The sequence below is a fragment of the Babylonia areolata genome, chromosome 11, assembly GCF_041734735.1.
Source record: "Babylonia areolata isolate BAREFJ2019XMU chromosome 11, ASM4173473v1, whole genome shotgun sequence".
NCBI classification, from domain to species: Eukaryota; Metazoa; Mollusca; class Gastropoda; order Neogastropoda; family Buccinidae; genus Babylonia; species Babylonia areolata.
In genome coordinates, this window is record NC_134886.1 from 30,098,083 (window position 1) to 30,115,256 (window position 17,174).

Genomic DNA, 17,174 nt, shown 5'->3' on the forward strand with positions numbered 1-17,174 from the left:
AGTGGTTAGTACAGGCAAAAGCCTTGCACAGAGAGAGAGAGGTGTAACAGTCAAGGGGTAAGAGATAATTATTCAACGACCCAAAAGAAGCGCAGAGACCAGAGAGATGTTGGATGTCAGTGCACACAGAACAGAACAGAACAAATACTAAGAACAGAAGCACCCCCTTTTTCCAGGTCGCTTGGTTTTTTCATCATCGTCACACTGATGATTCTCCGCTTCACTGCTGCAGAAGGTGACACACCAGTTTGTCAAGGAGGCATCAATGCATTCAGACAAATCCACATACACAACTCCACATCAGCTCAGCAGATGCCTGACCAGCAGCGTAACCCAACACACCTGTCAGGCCTTGAGTGCATGATTATCGATACATTTGTGCAACTATCAGAGTGGATTTCTTGTACAGAATCTTGCCAGAGGACAACACTTAATGTTGCCATGGGTTCTTTTTCAGTGTGCCTAGTGCATGCTGCACATGGGTGTCAAACTTGGGAGGAAGTGCGAGACCGGGATATGAACCCAGACCCTCACAGTACTGGCAGATAAGCGTCTCACCCTTTCTGCCACCTCCCTTCCTTGGATACACACCCAGTAACTAACAAGTCAATGACATGCCAGCGTTGGACTGAACACACTTCCCAGTGAAGTACATGCATCTGGTCACAATGATTCACCACAGGCATATATACTGTACAAGGTAAGATGTTATCTAATGTGCAATATTTTTTTTATGTTTAATAAGCTTTATACAACATACAAATTTTGCACATGGTAACATCACAGTCATGCTGATACATTACAATGCATACGCTGCAAAATAAACATACACATACATGACTATCATGCTGCTGTGTCACATGCATTCATTACAGTCAGAAAACTGTTCTCAAATATCAAGCATCACAGATCAATGAACAGACATGCCATTTTTCCACCCCAGTAAAACTGCGTTATGTACATGACTGTGTCTGCTACTGCTACCACCAGTCAGCTATCAGGTAAACAGCACACCTGCATGTAACTAAGTACACATATGCACAACAGACACATGCATGTAAATTGTATTGTATTGTATTGTATTGTATTGTATTGTATTGCATTGCATTGCACTGCATTGTATAATTATTGCTCTGTATCGTAGTATTGTATTGCACTGTACTGTGTTGCATTATATTGTAATGAATTGCATTGTATTTATTTGTACTGAGCTGTACTGCATCACATTGCATTGCATTGCATTGTATTGCATTGTATTGTTATTGTACTGTACTGTACTGTACTGTACTGCATCACATTGCATTGCATTGTACTGCACTGCATTACATTTTGTCACAACAGATTTATCTGTGTGAAATTTGGGCTGCTCTCCCCAAGAAGAGCATATCACTACAGTGCAGTGCCACCCTTTGTTCTTTCTTCTTTTTTCTGCCCACAGGTAGGGAGGAGCGGGGGGAGGTGGGGGTGGGGTGGGGTGGGGGGGTTCGTTGTTTTATTTATTCCTATCAAAGTGGATTTTCTACAGAATTTTGTCAGGGACAACCCTTTTGTTGCTGTGGGTTCTTATGTGTGCGCTAAGAGCATGCCGCACATCAGACATCAGTTTATCATCTCATCTGAATGGCTAACTTCCAGATCACCACTCAAGGTCTATCGGAGGGGAAGAAAATACTAGAGTATGGGATATGCACAACATGCACCTGCATATATAACTATGTACACAAATGCACAACTACCTTTCTTTCAATTCATAGTGATACACAAACACACATTCTTCCACACCCCATCCTCCCAAACACAAATTTATACTACACACACACACACACACACACACACACACTAACACACACACACAAACACTTACACACACACACACACACACCCACGCTTGCTCCCCACACGCCACACACCCAATCACTCACCCACACCCCTCCAAAAAAAAAACCACCCCTGACCCCAACACCCACACCCCCACATCCCCCCCGCCACCCCCACAACCCCCCACACCCTCCCCACACTCACTATTTCTTGTGGTCCTCCTTGATCTGCTGCACCAGGAGACGCACAGCGCTGGACCCGCTGTTGGCCAGGGGCTGGACGTGGGGCATGGCGGGGGGGAGGAGGTGGTGGTGGGCCAAGGCCAGCCCCCTCACCTCCTGCAGCACCACGGGGAGCAAGGTGGGGTCCGTGTCCGACAGGTGGGCCACCAGGGTCTCCATCGACTTCTCTCCTTCCTCCTGTGGCAACACTGTATTGTGTTAGTACTAATTTGCACCTTGGGCAATATACCGTGGGGTCCGCATCCGACAGGTGGGCCACCAGGGTCTCCATCGACTTCTCTCCTTCCTCCTGTGGCAACGTTGAAGGGGCGGAGGAAGTGGAATAGTATCTATGCTGTAAGAAAACACACCCGGCAAATGGGTAAACAGTTATGGAATCATGCATTAAACTGAACATGCCAGTGCATTAAAGCAATTATACACTCATGTAGAGAAAATGAAAACCAACACAAGACTGACAGCATGACTGGTGCATGATGATGTAGTATGACCGGTGTGTAATCATTCAGTATGTGTGTAAAGATAACAGAATGACAGGTGTGTCATGACAGTATGACCGGCGTGTAATCATTCAGTATGTGTGTAAAGATAACAGAATGACAGGTGTGTCATGACAGTATGACCGGCGTGTAATCATTCAGTATGACGTGTGTAAAGATAACAGAATGACAGGTGTGTCATGACAGTATGACCGGTGTGTAATCATTCAGTATGACGTGTGTAAAGATAACAGAATGACAGGTGTGTCATGACAGTATGAACGGTGTGTAATCATTCAGTATGACGTGTGTAAAGATAACAGAATGACAGGTGTGTCATGACAGTATGACCGGTGTGTAATCATTCAGTATGACGTGTGTAAAGATAACAGAATGACAGGTGTGTCATGACAGTATGACCGGTGTGTAATCATTCAGTATGACGTGTGTAAAGATAACAGAATGGCAGGTGTGTCATGACAGTATGACCGGTGTGTAATCATTCAGTATGACGTGTGTAAAGATAACAGAATGGCAGGTGTGTCATGACAGTATGACCGGTGTGTAATCATTCAGTATGACGTGTGTAAAGATAACAGAATGACAGGTGTGTCATGACAGTATGACCGGTGTGTAATCATTCAGTATGAAGTGTGTAAAAATAACAGAATGACAGGTGTGTCATGACAGTATGACCGGCGTGTAATCATTCAGTATGATGTGTGTAAAGATAACAGAATGACAGGTGTGTCATGACAGTATGACCGGTGTGTAATCATTCAGTATGATATGCGTAAAGATAACAGAATGACAGGTGTGTCATGATGACAATGGCTGGTGTGTAATGATGGCAGTATGGTGTGTAATGACGGCAGTATGGTGTGTAATGGTGACAGTATGACTGGTGTATAACGATACAGTATGACAGGTGTGCAAAGATAATAGAATGACAGGTTTGTCATGATGACAGCATGACTGGTGTGTAATGATGACAGGTGTGTTACGGTGACAGTAGGACTGGAATGTACTGATGACAGCATGGTGTGTAATGATGACAGTATGTCTGGTGTGCAATGATGGCAGTATGACTGGTGTGTAATGATGACAGGTGTGTTACGGTGACAGTAGGACTGGAATGTACTGATGACAGCATGGTGTGTAATGATGACAGTATGTCTGGTGTGCAATGATGGCAGTATGACTGGTGTGTAATGATGACAGGTGTGTTACGGTGACAGTAGGACTAGAATGTACTGATGACAGCATGGTGCGTAATGATGACAATATGACTGGTGTGCAATGATGGCAGTATGACTGGTGTGTAATGATGGCAGTACGACTGGTGTGTAATGACAGTATGGTGTGCAATGATGACAGTACGGTGTGATGACAATATGACTGGTGTGTAATGATGGCAGTATGGTGTGATGACAATATGACTGGTGTGATGACAATATGACTGGTGTGTAATGATGAAAGTATGACTGGTGTGTGATGATGACAATAAGACTGGTGTGTAACGATGACAGTATGACTGGTGTGTAACGATGACAATATGACTGGTGTGTAACGTTGACAGTATGACTGATGTGTGATGATGACAATATGACTGGTGTGTAACAATGACAGTATGACTGGTGTGTAACGATGACAGTATGACTGGTGTGTGATGACAGTATGACTGGTGTGTGATGATGAAAGTATGACTGGTGTGTGATGATGAAAGTATGACTGGTGTGTAACGACTGGTGTGTGATGATGACAGTATGACTAATGTTTAATGATAACAGTATTGTGTGTAATGATAAGGTATGGTATGTAATGATGACAGTGGGACAATGATGATACAATATAATGATGATGATGTTGTAATGATGTACCTGAACCCTGAGAGTTCTATGTGTAATGATGACAGTGGGGCAATGATGACACGGTATGATAATGATGATGTGGTAATGATGGACCTGAACCCTGAGAGCTATAAGTGTAATGATGACAGTGGGACAATGATGATACAGTATGATGATGATGTGGTAATGATGTACCCAAACCCTGAAAGTTGTATGTGTAATGATGACAGTGGGACAATGATGATACAGTATGACGATGATGTGGTGATGATGGACCTGTACTCTGAGAGCTATGTATGTTATGATGACAGAAGGATAATTATGATACAGTATGATGATGATAATAATAATAATAATAATAATAATAATAATAATAATAATAATGGATACTTATATAGCACACTATCCAGAAATCTGCTCTTAGGTGCTTTACAAAAATGTTTTTGTTAACATAACACATTACATCAATGTTACATACACACACCAAAATGTGACCACACACACACACACACACACACTGCATACATACATTTTATCATGCATGTGTATCTAACAGCTACCCTCAACACACGCAGGCACAACATACACAGGCAGGCACAAACTTACATGCGTGTGCACACACACACACACAATGCACATTCGTATACATGCATGTAGTTATGTAAACATACATATGTATACACACATAGTCAAGCACAGCTAACACAAAGGAAGTGGACCTACCACAATTTAACTTACTGCTGAGGGAAAAGGTGAGTTTTGAGACAAGATTTAAAAGATGCGAGGGAATCTGAATGATGGAGGTTATCAGGGAGCTTGTTCCATGTCTTTGGCGATTGAAAAGAAAATGATCTGTGTCCATAGGTCTTACTTCTGATGTGAGGTATCCTGAGAAGTCGAGTATCAGAGGAAGAACGGAGCTGGCGAGATTGGGTATAGATATGGAGGAGTTCAGAAAGATACTTGTGGCCAGATCCGTTGACTGCGGAAAAGGTCAGAGTGGATAGCTTATAGTCTATTTGATCAGAAACAGGCAACCAGTGGAGAGACTGAAGGAGAGGAGATGATGAGGTAATGATGAATCCGAACCCTGAGAGCTATATGTACAATGATAACAACGATGATACGAACATGATGATGATGTGGAAATGATGCACTGGAACCCTAAGAGCTATACATGCGTAATGATGACAGTGGGCCAATAATGATACAGCATGATAATGATGTGGTGATGATGGACCCGAAACCAGAGAGCTCTCACTGACCTCGTCCACTGTGCCCAGTGCCCCCATGATCTGAGCCACCTGACAGATGAGGGCTGGCTGCTGTTTGACCGCTCCGGTGATGGCCGCACGGTGCGGCAGCAGGCAGGTCGGGGAGGTCACGGCCAGGTCAACAAAGGTCGTGAGCAGAATGGGGGAGAGCAGAGGGGTGCTGAGGTACTTGCACAGTGTCCCTATGTGCTCCTCCAGCAACTGGATAATCAAGCATTCTTTTCCTTAAATTTTTTTATCTTTTTTTTTACTATTACACTTTTTTATTCTTTTTTTTTTTTTTAACAGCAGAAGTGCTGTCGTGTATATGGATCAGTTTGCACACTTTGACACCTCTGACAAGACTGCTGACCATCTAACATACAAAACAACCAAACATATGGATAGGCAAAAAAAAAAAAAAAAAAAAAGTGTACAGATGGGCAAATGGTGCCATGGGTCAGGTGGAGACAGCTACACAGTACAGACTGGTGGACAGACAGACAGACTGACCCCATAAGAAAAGCAAAAAAGAAACCACATTACATAATTTCATGATGGAAATTTTCATCAGACAGCAAGAATGTTTGATTGATAAAAGAGTTCCCACACAATGAATGCTATGGACACATATCAGGCGCAGCATATTATAAGGTCTAAATCAAACTGATAAACAAGAAACTGAGCATTGACGGTTTGATCACTGTTGCCATTGCAGCCATACTTGCATCTTCAGCCAAGGCACTGAAACCATCATTAGAATTATCTTCACGTTATTGCGTCATCTGCCCATTTGTCTGCTTGCTCTGCAATCTTCTTTTTAAAAAAAAAAAATTTTATTTTTAATCTGTCCTGTTCCCTGCTCCCTGAGTGTGTTGTTTGTGTGAAACTGAAAGCACAATAGGAAGGTTTTATTTGTTTACATCTCCACAAAGATCATACTTCCAGGTTCAGAGGCTGACCACAATACAATTCTGATTCACAACAGCGTTTCAACAGATTTTAGCCATCATTAGGTGAATTTAAAAAAAAATTTTTTTACACTATCATCATCTGTACTATTTCAGTGGCATAACGCAGCACTCCTCCGGAGTCCCCCATATGCAGCCACACCTGGGTTCATTTGTCGCAGTCCCAGAGTCAGCAGTCAACAGGGAACTATTGAGGTTTGGTCACCAGAGGCCACACAGCTGAGTCAATCTGCTAGTGTTCAGCAGAGCCTGTACTGATTTAACATACACAGGACACCACCTACTAAGCCCCCTACTGATGACAATAATCGCTTAGTCGCGGAGCCAACCTGAGTGAGCGTCCCCTCCAGAGTGAGACCGCCATGATGGCCCTCAAATGATGGCTACTCATGAATCTGCTGATGTCAAAAACTTTGACAGGACTCACCCCATCACAGAAGTGGAAGGGAATCGAAACTGAGATCACCATAAGAGCAGGGCATGAAAGGCCACACACTTTGGGACATTTTTCTTTTTCCCTATATTAATAATGAATTAGGATGATGATGGGGATTTACGATGTTGTTTTTGGCACACTGAATTATAAGGCGCAATGACTCAGAGTTGAGGGAATTAGTTTCACCTGATAGTCTGTAAAACAGGTTATTTTTTTAGCTGTGTGACTGATGTGACCACTGACTGTACCTTGGGCTCCTTCTTGGCCACGGCCCCCATGAGCTGCAGGAAGTAGACACGGTCGTTGTTCTCACACCTCTCCACCACCCTCACCAACTCCCCCAGGTGCTGATGAACAGGAGCAGGGTTCTGCAGATACACCTGGGGCAACACCTGACCAAGCATGTAGTTACCTGCACAACAACATTGTTGATGGGTGAGGTCTGTACTGCCAAGCAGTCAACATTGATTTCAGTATGTGCAATAAACGACTCTAAAATTTAGAATGACGCTGACTTGCTACTTCAGTGCATAAAGACAAACTGTGAAAATTAAGTTTGATGCAAGGGAAAGAAAAAGTTAAAAAAAAAAACCAACCCCAAAACACACACACACACACACACACTGACACAGACACACAAGCACATGCACATACAAACACACACAGTCACACGCACAAACACCCAAGCATTCACATAAAAAATGGGTTGAATTGCTCCATTGTAATAAGCATTCCCCAAACCTAATTTCAATCCAATTATCTGTAAACTAACCTCACAGTAGAGAAATCTTTTCTAACATAAAATTAAAAAGAACAATCCTTCTTACCACCGAGCACACTGGAGACTATGATTTTTGTATGCTCCGCCAACAAGTTCACGTTGTCAATGGCAGCCAAGGAAAGATAACTGGAAACGCTGCGACATAAGTCACGATTGTCGCAATCCAGGAGTTTGACAGCAGCAGGAATGGCCATTTCCATGACACTGGACTTGTTGTAATACTGTCAACAAACATTTTGAATACAAGTACAGAAACAAGGAAATAGTTTGGATGCACACACTCTCTATCTCTCTCTCTCTCCCTCACACACACACACACACACACACACCCCTAATGACAAAATTGGAACAACAGTTTTCAACACAAACTGACCATAAATAAGCAGCTCATGATGTCAGAGGCAATTTTGGCATGTGGGGGATCTTCATCTTTGTTGGCCTGCGCCAGTCGGTGATTGCGGCACATGGCAAGCAGTTCTACCAAGGCTTTGCTGTGCTTCTCTATACTCCCTGTCTCTCTGGAATGTAACAAACATAAAATAACATGTTTACAAATACAAGTATTTTCATGTCTGCTTTCACACGCACACACACAGAGGCATACACATACATATTTCCCCAGTCAGGAAAATATAAAGTTTTATTCAATAAAATATCTTTTAAAATTCTACTTCCAGCAAGTGTGTGAATATGCATGCACACACATGCATGCATACACATTTTCCCACTCATCACAACTTTAATTCCGCGATCATTTTCCCAGAAGACTATATATACTTTCCACATAGATTTTATGTGCCCACAATTCAGATTCATCTGGATGAGACGATAAACCGAGGTCCCATGTGCAGCATGCACTCAGCGCACACAAAAGAACCCACGGCAACAAAAGGGTTGTTCCTGGCAAAATTCTGTAGAAAAATCCACTTCGATAGGAAAAACAAATAAGACTGCACGCAGGAAAAAAAAGAAAAAAAAAAAGAAAAAAGGGTGGCGCTGTACTATAGCGACGCGCTCTCCCTGGGGAGAGCAGCCCGAATTTCACACAGAGAAATATGTTGTGATAAAAGAAATACAAATACAATTACAAAATAAAGTATTACCACTTCGTATTACTATTACTGTATTATTACTATTACTGCAGTTGTAATACAACTACTGTGAAATGAACACAGGGTTATGATCTTTCTACCACATCAAGACCAATTTATTTCATAATGTACAGAGTGATACAGTGTGAAAGCTGTGAATCTAAAATATGTAGTGTGAATCTTTAAAACTGGTGATATTGAAAATGTCACCAGAAAATACAGTACAACATTTCCTGACCCTGTCAAATACAAGAAAAAAATTTTTTAACTGATCTACTGAAGAGTATAATGTGGTGAACAGTTTAAAATCTGCTTTGTGGGAGACCCAGAGAAAAGGTGAGCACCTTGTAGAGTTGTTCTCACACTTCGGATTCACTCTTTTTTTCTCTCTCTCCCTTTTTTTTTTTTTTTTTTTTTAATAGACTTTTCATCAAAATCAGATCCTTTCTTTTAACATAGCTAAATGTTTGCTTTCACTCCTTTAGTCCTTAATCTAAGCTGGTTACAACAGTTGAAAGATTTTCAGGGAAGTTCATAGTCAGCATGATTGACACTGACAGCAACAGACTAAGTATGATATTAGCTTTTTGTTTAACTCTTTCACCGCCCAGTTTCTGTGTGAAGAACACCCACAACACTAAATATTTTAAACTGAAAGCTCTCAGTCACAGGTGTCGGCTTATGTGAAAACAAAACAATGGACGTTTTCACTTCTGAACAGTTGAGGGAGCGAAGATTAGTCATTGTTCTATTGTGTGGGAAACCGGCTACAGCTGTCATGCTTTGTTACAATGTGAAACATGGTCTGTTTAACATGACCCCTTGATGTCAATTAAAGTCACCTATGGCAGTGCATTGTCTAGTCAACTGAAGTCGCCTATGGCAGCTAAAGAGTTAAGTAGGGGAATAGAATTGCAAAAACAAAACAAAAAATGCATGTACCAAATGATCAGTTGGTCACTTACCGGATAGCAGTACTAACTCGAGTGATGCATATCTCCACAACACTTTGATCATTGTCACTGATCTCGTACTCTTCACTGTCTGCAATGCTGTGGATGCCTTGGACAACGTCTGACAGGTCTTCCTCAATGTCCTTGTCCTCCAAGGAGAATAGCATGCCAGCTTTGGACAGGTCCCGCCCCCTCAGCACTTCTTCAAATAATGTGTGCATCTTGTCTGCAGAAGAGAGACATTTTTTTTTTTAAATGTATTGCTACTTTTGTTGTCATGAATTATTTCTGCCGTTTGTGTCTTAAAATCCTTTCTCTTCTCAAAGTTGATGTTCTCTGTCCTTATTTTGCACAATATCTAATATTAAACATACCGACACAGAAACACAAAATTAATGTAAAGACACAGAATAAACACAATTATGACAAACACACATTCACAGTGGTACACACACACACACACACACTCACACACATACTCACTCTCTCTCTCTCTCTCTCTCACATACCAAACAGTTGCAAGCTTTCAATATTTTTCTTTTATAAATTTGGCAATGTCCACAACTTTTCCCCTGAAGACATAATGAGTCAGGTTTACAGCAAGGTGTGGACAGTCACTCTGACAGTCATAACAAAGGGAAGTGGAGGGAAGGAAATGTGGATTTTGCCATGCATTCACGAACATCTGGCATTTGTCTGCAGCAGACTGACAGTTGGCTCTGACGTTCAAATCTGATATGTAGTGAGAATCCAGGCTTCATATGTGTGTGTGTGTGTGTGTGTGTGTGTGTGTGTGTGTTGACATCATGAATGAATCATTCATTTAATGTATGAAACATCAGTGACAGGCACACCTGATCGATAGATCCATATCGCCCCCTCCATCCCTCTTCAATATTACTATTATTATCACAAAATAAACTGTTAGGTCGGCCAGTGCAACCAACTTCTTAATTATTGTTCTTCCTTTGCTGTCCAAAATGTAGTACAAAAACTGCTCCTAAGATGATTCGTAAAATGACAAGATTAAGATGTCAACAATTCGTCTTACGACAGATCCAAAAGTACGTTTGGTAAAGAACTCCTGTGGTCAGCGGGAGGCAGACTGACTCTTATTAATCAAATGTTGTCAGGTCACCATGTAAAACATTCTTGCTCGTCTTCTCCGCACTGTTGACAAGAGTTATGCCACTTGAATTTGAGTTGTCTTTTCTTAGCAAAATGACAAAGCCAGTGCAAAATTCTTCGATTTACAGATTAAGAAGTCAAGTCTAAAGCAAAACAATCGAAAGATAGATTCTATAACATAGTTGATATTTTTGCCCACATTTTACGTGGAAATAAAATCGGAATCGGAATTCTTTCACAATCTCGTTCTCGCGTGATTTCAGACGTCCCACTCCAATGTACACAAATTTTTGACAGCCAGTGGTTGCCAAGTAGAGGAATGCGGGAAAATCAGGGCTAGGTATGAGTAAACTATTGTACAACACGTCTGTATGACATAACGTCTTATTTTGGTGATGTTTTCCAACACCGACATTGCTTCTTCTGTTGTCAGTCAGGCGTTCGAACATAATTTCAATTCAAACTATTTGTTATGGCATGTTCGGTCTGCCGATGACACATTCGAGTTGTATAGTTCTGACACCAGAACTAGAACTCAGATGATAGCCGGTGTGTGTAGATGGGTGGGTTGATGATGGGGGTGTGTGTGTTCGAATTGTGTTAAACGTGTCATTTAAGTTTATATAATTATCTGCAGTTAGTTGGCATTCATTATATGGAAACCAGTGCATAGCAGTTACCTTATCAAAAACTTGCTAGTGCATGACTAGCAGGGGCTTTGATTATCAGTACCTTGACTGTGAGACATTTGAAAGAATGTTATATGTGGTCTGGTTTTAATTTAGACCTAGACATTCAGTTATTTCTTTCTCTGAGTTGTTTCCAGCGAATGGTTAGACACTGTTCCAGACTGAATTTGTTCAAATGTTTACATTTGCTGATTTTCCTTGTTGGGGGTGGGACACACACACACACACACACACACACACACACACACACACACACACACACACACTACATAGCTGGAGAACTAGCCTGAAAGAGATTCAAGTTTTAGTTCTGTTAGAATTAATCAAAACATCAAATGATTTTAACAGAAACCTTCCGCCTGCTTTCTTTAATAAGTTTTATACCTTTCTCCATCCCGTCATATATATACTTACTTCCTGCTCATCACCTCATTTCCTGCCTACTCTTTCCCAGAAATAAGTACACACTTGTAAGCACACATGTTTATGCAAGAGGTGATAATAAAATGCAAGAGATGATGATAAAACTTATGTGCTGAAAGGGTCATGTTGTTGATATTGAATAAAACCCACTGATTTCATTCTGTTTCTGTTTACAACTGTTTGTTGGTATGTTCTTTGTGTATTGTCAGTGCCAGAGTTCATTTTTTTCTGTCATTTTTACATTTTCCTCTCGTAAAGTTTCTTATATATTTGATTTGCCGTTATCTGATATTCTGAACTTTTGTTTGGTTAAAACCACCAGCAGTGTGTGTGTGTGTGTGTGTCATATTCTGAACTTTTGTTTGGTTAAAAACAATCACCAGTGTTTGTGCGTGTGTGCGTGTGTGTGTGTGTGTGTGTGTGTGTCCTGCAGAGCAGAATGCCACACAAGCTTGAGTTCCATGTAGTTCATGCATCGGGCGAGGACGACGTCCACAAGGCTGGAGACCTCAATCATCATGGACCTCTGGCCCAAGGATGGCAGTCCTCCAGGTAAGAACTGCACATTATGTTGACACAGCTGTTCACCCACATGTGTATTGCAAACATTTGTATGGACACACATGCACATACATCTACATGTAAGCACAAACACAAATGCACACGCGTGTGTGCATGCACACACACATGTGTACGTACATGCATAAGTGTTTTGTGTGTTGACATCTGTGTCCTGTCACATGGATATTAAATGAATGAACGAATGAACATCCCCATCATAAATGTTGTATGTTGACTTGCAGGTTTTGTCTCTACCCCCAAGACATCGTAGTGAAGATGGAAGCCCGATCCAGACTCAGAAAAATTCAGATCTTCAGTCATCAGTTCTTGATCCGTAAGTCTGTAATTGTATGAATTTGTGTCAGTATGTTTGAGTGTGCATACATTCACCAGTGTGTAGTGACAAGAGTGAGTTTGTTTTTAAATGTCATTCCATTGGGACAGTGTATTTGTGTGTGTGTGTGTGTGTTCATGTTAGTCACCAGGAGAGAGAGAGACAGTATCTATGTGTTTGTTTAAACTTGTGTGTTTGAATGTGTCTGGGATGTGATGCTGTTACTGTTATTTTCCCCTTGCCTTGCATTGGGCATCCTGAGTTGAACATTTTTGACTCACTTGTGTAAACAGAGTGAGTCTATGTTTTAACCTGGTGTTCGGTTGTTTCCAGTCATCTTGTTTAAAACAATATTGCACCTCTGGGATGGGCACAAAAAACAAACAAAAACAACAACAACAACAACAAAACAATGAAGAATAATTAATAATAATAATAATAATAATGGATACTTATATAGCACACTATCCAGAAATCTGCTCTAGGTGCTTTACAAAAACGCTTTTGATAACATAAAACATTATATCTATGTTACATACACACACCAAAATGTGACCACACACACACACACACACGCACGCACGCACGTACGCGCACACACACACGCACGCACGCACACACACACACACACACACACTGCATACATACATTTTAACATACATGTGTATCTAACAGCTACCCTAACAAATACGCACACATAGGCAGGCACAAACTTACATAAACACACGCACACACAATACACATTCATAATCATGCATGTAGTTGTGGACCTGCCACAATTGAACTTACTGCTGAGGGAAATGGTGAGTTTTGAGACGAGATTTAAACGATGCGAGGGAAACAGAATGACGGAGGTTATCAGGGAGCTTGTTCCACGTCTTTGGCGATTGAAAAGAAAACGATCTGTGTCCAAAGGTCTTACTTCTGACGTGAGGTATCCTGAGAAGTCGAGTATCAGAGGAAGAACGGAGCTGGCGAGACGGGTTATAGATATGGAGGAGTTCAGAAAGTTACTTGTGGCCAGATCCGTTGACTGCAGAAAAGGTCAGTGGATAGCTTATAGTCTATTCGATCAGAAACAGGCAACCAGTGGAGAGACTGAAGGAGAGGAGAAACATGGTCAAATTTAGAAGCTCTGCAAACGAGTCTGGCAGCGTTATTCTGAATTCGTTGGAGTCTGTCTAACAGATATTTGGGAAGGCCGGCCAAAAGAGAGTTGCAGTAATCCAATCTTGAGAGAACCAGAGAGCATACAAGTGTCTTGGTTGCATCGGTTGAGAGATAGTGGCGGATAGAGCTGATTCTACGCAGTTCCAAATAGTCAACTTTACAGATATTCGAAATGTGCTGTTGGAAGGAAAGAGACTGGTCCAGGATTACACCAAGACTGCGAACAGAGGGAGAAAGTGAAACATAATTATATGCAAACTGCATTTACTGTTATGTTTATATTTTTTGTATTCTCTAAACTTGGCACTTTGATGTGGTATTCTGACCCAACAACAAGAGCAGTCATTATCATCATTTTTTGTTCAAACAGGAACTTTTATTTATTTTGCAAACGTTTTGGTGCAGATAGTAAAGAAGGGAAATTACTCTGTAATTAATGCTAGGGGACTTAATTTGCTTTAAACTGATCTTTCTCATCTTAAACATTACAATTTGAAATTATACTCAATACATAAAAAGCTTGGATTTTTTTAAGTGTATCACAAGTGAGTCTTGAAGGCCTTGCCTCTGTTGTTTCATTGTGCAGCAACAAGAATTGAGTTCTTTGTTGGTGACGTCCCAGAGGGAACACCTTCGGTGCTGGAGAATGCAAGATATACAAGACTTGGGTAATGGTGACATCTGAAAAGATCTTGCTGTCTTTCTGTCTGTCTCACTCTGTATATTTGTGCATATCTCTCTCTCTCTCTCTCTGTCTCTGTCTCTGTCTGTCTGTCTGTCTCTCTCTCTCTTATTCAAATACACATTTTACATCTTACCTTAACATTACACGCAGACTTCTTTGTGTTTTCTTTTCTTTGGAGAAAAGTCTTATTGCAGCAGGTAGAGGTAATTGATCTCTTATCCCTGAAACGATCTTGACGAAAGTGCTGGATGAGAGCAGCAGAAAGTATATCATTTATTGTAAAGCTTAAAGAAACCCATCAACTTTGCAGTTCAATGTAAAGTTAAGAGCATACAAGGGGGGAAACAATTGTTGACAAATATATAAATGTATTTCAAAAGAAACTACAATCGTCATGCATGGTCTGCTGATCATTCACTCTAGTCTTATACAGTACTGGCAGCAGTGCTTTTACGAAAGATTATACATGTGTGTGTATGTGTTTCATGTGTGTGTGTGTGTTGTGTGTTTTCTGTGTGTGTAAACAGTACAGTCATGTTGCAGTAACCAGTGTCATGAAACTGGTAAGACCTGAAAACATAAAATGGCCATCGTTTTAGACATGGTATGATTTGGTTGCAGCTATGTGTCGCTGTCAGACAACGAAAAAACAGGCTACAAAGCCCGGGAACTGAAATCAGTCCATGTGGATGCGGTCGGCTACTTCCTGCGCCTCAACATCCACAAAAACTACATCAACAAACACAACCTCTACAATCAGGTGTGTATGTGTGCAATATCTGCATCAACAAACACAGCCTCTACAATCAGGTGTGTATGTGTGCAATATCTGCATCAACAAACCCAGCCTCTGCAATCAGGTGTATGTTTGTGTGCAAAAAACACATCAGTAAACACAACCTCAACAATCTGGTGTGTATATGTGTGTGCAAAAACCACACCAATAATCACCTTGACAATCCGATGTGTGTGTGTGCAAAAACTACATCGACAAACACAGCCTCTACGATCAGTTGTGTGTCTCCTTTTGTGCAAAAACCAGATCAACAAACGCAACCACTACAATCAGGTATGTATGTGTGTGTACAAAAAAACAACAACACTTAAACAAACACATCCTCTGCAGTCAGGAGTGTGTGTGAGTATAAAAAGCACATAACAAACAACTTCGACAACCATGTGTGTATATGTATGAAGACCACATCAACTAGCACAACCTCTCCAATCAGGTGTGTGTGTGTTCGGAAACCACATCAACTAGCACAACCTCTCCAATCAGGTGTGTATGTGTTCGGAAACCACATCAACTAGCACAACCTCTCCAATCAGGTGTGTGTATGTTTGGAAACCACATCAACTAGCACAACCTCTCCAATCAGGTGTGTATGTGTTCGGAAACCACATCAACTAGCACAACCTCTCCAATCAGGTGTGTGTGTGTTCAGAAACCACATCAACTAGCACAACCTCTTCAATCAGGTGTGTATGTGTTCGGAAACCACATCAACTAGCACAACCTCTTCAATCAGGTGTGTGTATGTTTGGAAACCACACCAACTAGCACAACCTCTTCAGTCAGGTGTGTATGTGTTCGGAAACCACATCAACTAGCACAACCTCTTCAATCAGGTGTGTATGTGTTCGGAAACCACATCAACTAGCACAACCTCTTCAATGAGGTGTGTATGTGTTCGGAAACCACATCAACTAGCACAACCTCTCCAGTCAGGTGTGTGTGTGTGTTCAGAAACCACATCAGCTAGCACAACCTCTCCAATCAGGTGTGTGTGTGTGTGTTCAGAAACCACATCAACTAGCACAACCTCTCCAATCAGGTGTGTGTGTGTTCGGAAACCACATCAACTAGCACAACCTCTCCAATCAGGTGTGTGTGTGTTCAGAAACCACATCAACTAGCACAACCTCTTCAATCAGGGTTTGTGTGTGAGTGTGTACAGAAACTACATAAAAAAGACAGCCAAAGTCAGGTGTGCATGTATATCTTGTTAATGATGTGAAATTTTCTGTTTAAGTCTGTGTTTGGAAGGTTTCAGATAATTAACCTGTAGATATGAAGTAAGATCATCAGCACAGTAAGTGATTGGTATCCATGGATATGGGGCTCTTCTTCTTCCTTGGCTTGGAATGGGTTTGGACAAACATGTGTAGTCCAGCAGTGGAGTTTGCTGCACTAACTTGGTATGTTGAGTAGGTGGCCCATAGCTCAGAAAAAAACTTGATCTAAAGGGTTAAAACTATGTAGATGTGGTGATGCTGACAAGTAACAGCTGAGCCAGTACGCTGACCCAG

The 17,174-nt window shown here is 41.3% G+C and overlaps 2 protein-coding genes across 5 annotated transcripts in view; one reads left to right on the forward strand and one right to left on the reverse strand.

The window, feature by feature from the left end:
* The window catches only part of LOC143287648 (ventricular zone-expressed PH domain-containing protein homolog 1-like), a 30,569-nt gene extending 19,507 nt beyond the window's left edge, over positions 1 to 11,062 (reverse strand). For both annotated transcript variants that reach the window (XM_076595793.1, XM_076595792.1), the window contains exons 1-7: positions 10,926 to 11,062; positions 9,887 to 10,100; positions 8,204 to 8,348; positions 7,877 to 8,051; positions 7,298 to 7,461; positions 5,655 to 5,864; positions 2,023 to 2,237 (exon numbers count right to left, since the gene is read on the reverse strand). In XM_076595793.1, the coding sequence (XP_076451908.1) occupies positions 2,023 to 2,237; positions 5,655 to 5,864; positions 7,298 to 7,461; positions 7,877 to 8,051; positions 8,204 to 8,348; positions 9,887 to 10,095 (1,118 nt within the window). In that variant the 5' untranslated portion in view covers positions 10,096 to 10,100; positions 10,926 to 11,062. The remainder of the gene's footprint in view (positions 1 to 2,022; positions 2,238 to 5,654; positions 5,865 to 7,297; positions 7,462 to 7,876; positions 8,052 to 8,203; positions 8,349 to 9,886; positions 10,101 to 10,925) is intronic.
* Positions 11,063 to 11,260: 198 nt separating this feature from the next.
* LOC143287650 (centrosomal protein of 104 kDa-like) overlaps positions 11,261 to 17,174 on the forward strand; it is a 49,344-nt gene continuing 43,430 nt past the window's right edge. For 2 of the 3 annotated variants that reach the window (XM_076595794.1, XM_076595796.1), the window contains exons 1-5: positions 11,267 to 11,342; positions 12,548 to 12,666; positions 12,918 to 13,009; positions 14,766 to 14,847; positions 15,486 to 15,624. In XM_076595794.1, coding sequence (XP_076451909.1) covers positions 12,554 to 12,666; positions 12,918 to 13,009; positions 14,766 to 14,847; positions 15,486 to 15,624 — 426 coding nt within the window. In that variant the 5' untranslated portion in view covers positions 11,267 to 11,342; positions 12,548 to 12,553. Of the gene's footprint in view, positions 11,343 to 12,547; positions 12,667 to 12,917; positions 13,010 to 14,765; positions 14,848 to 15,485; positions 15,625 to 17,174 lie in introns of all 3 variants that reach the window. The other variant, XM_076595795.1, reaches the window with a different exon arrangement.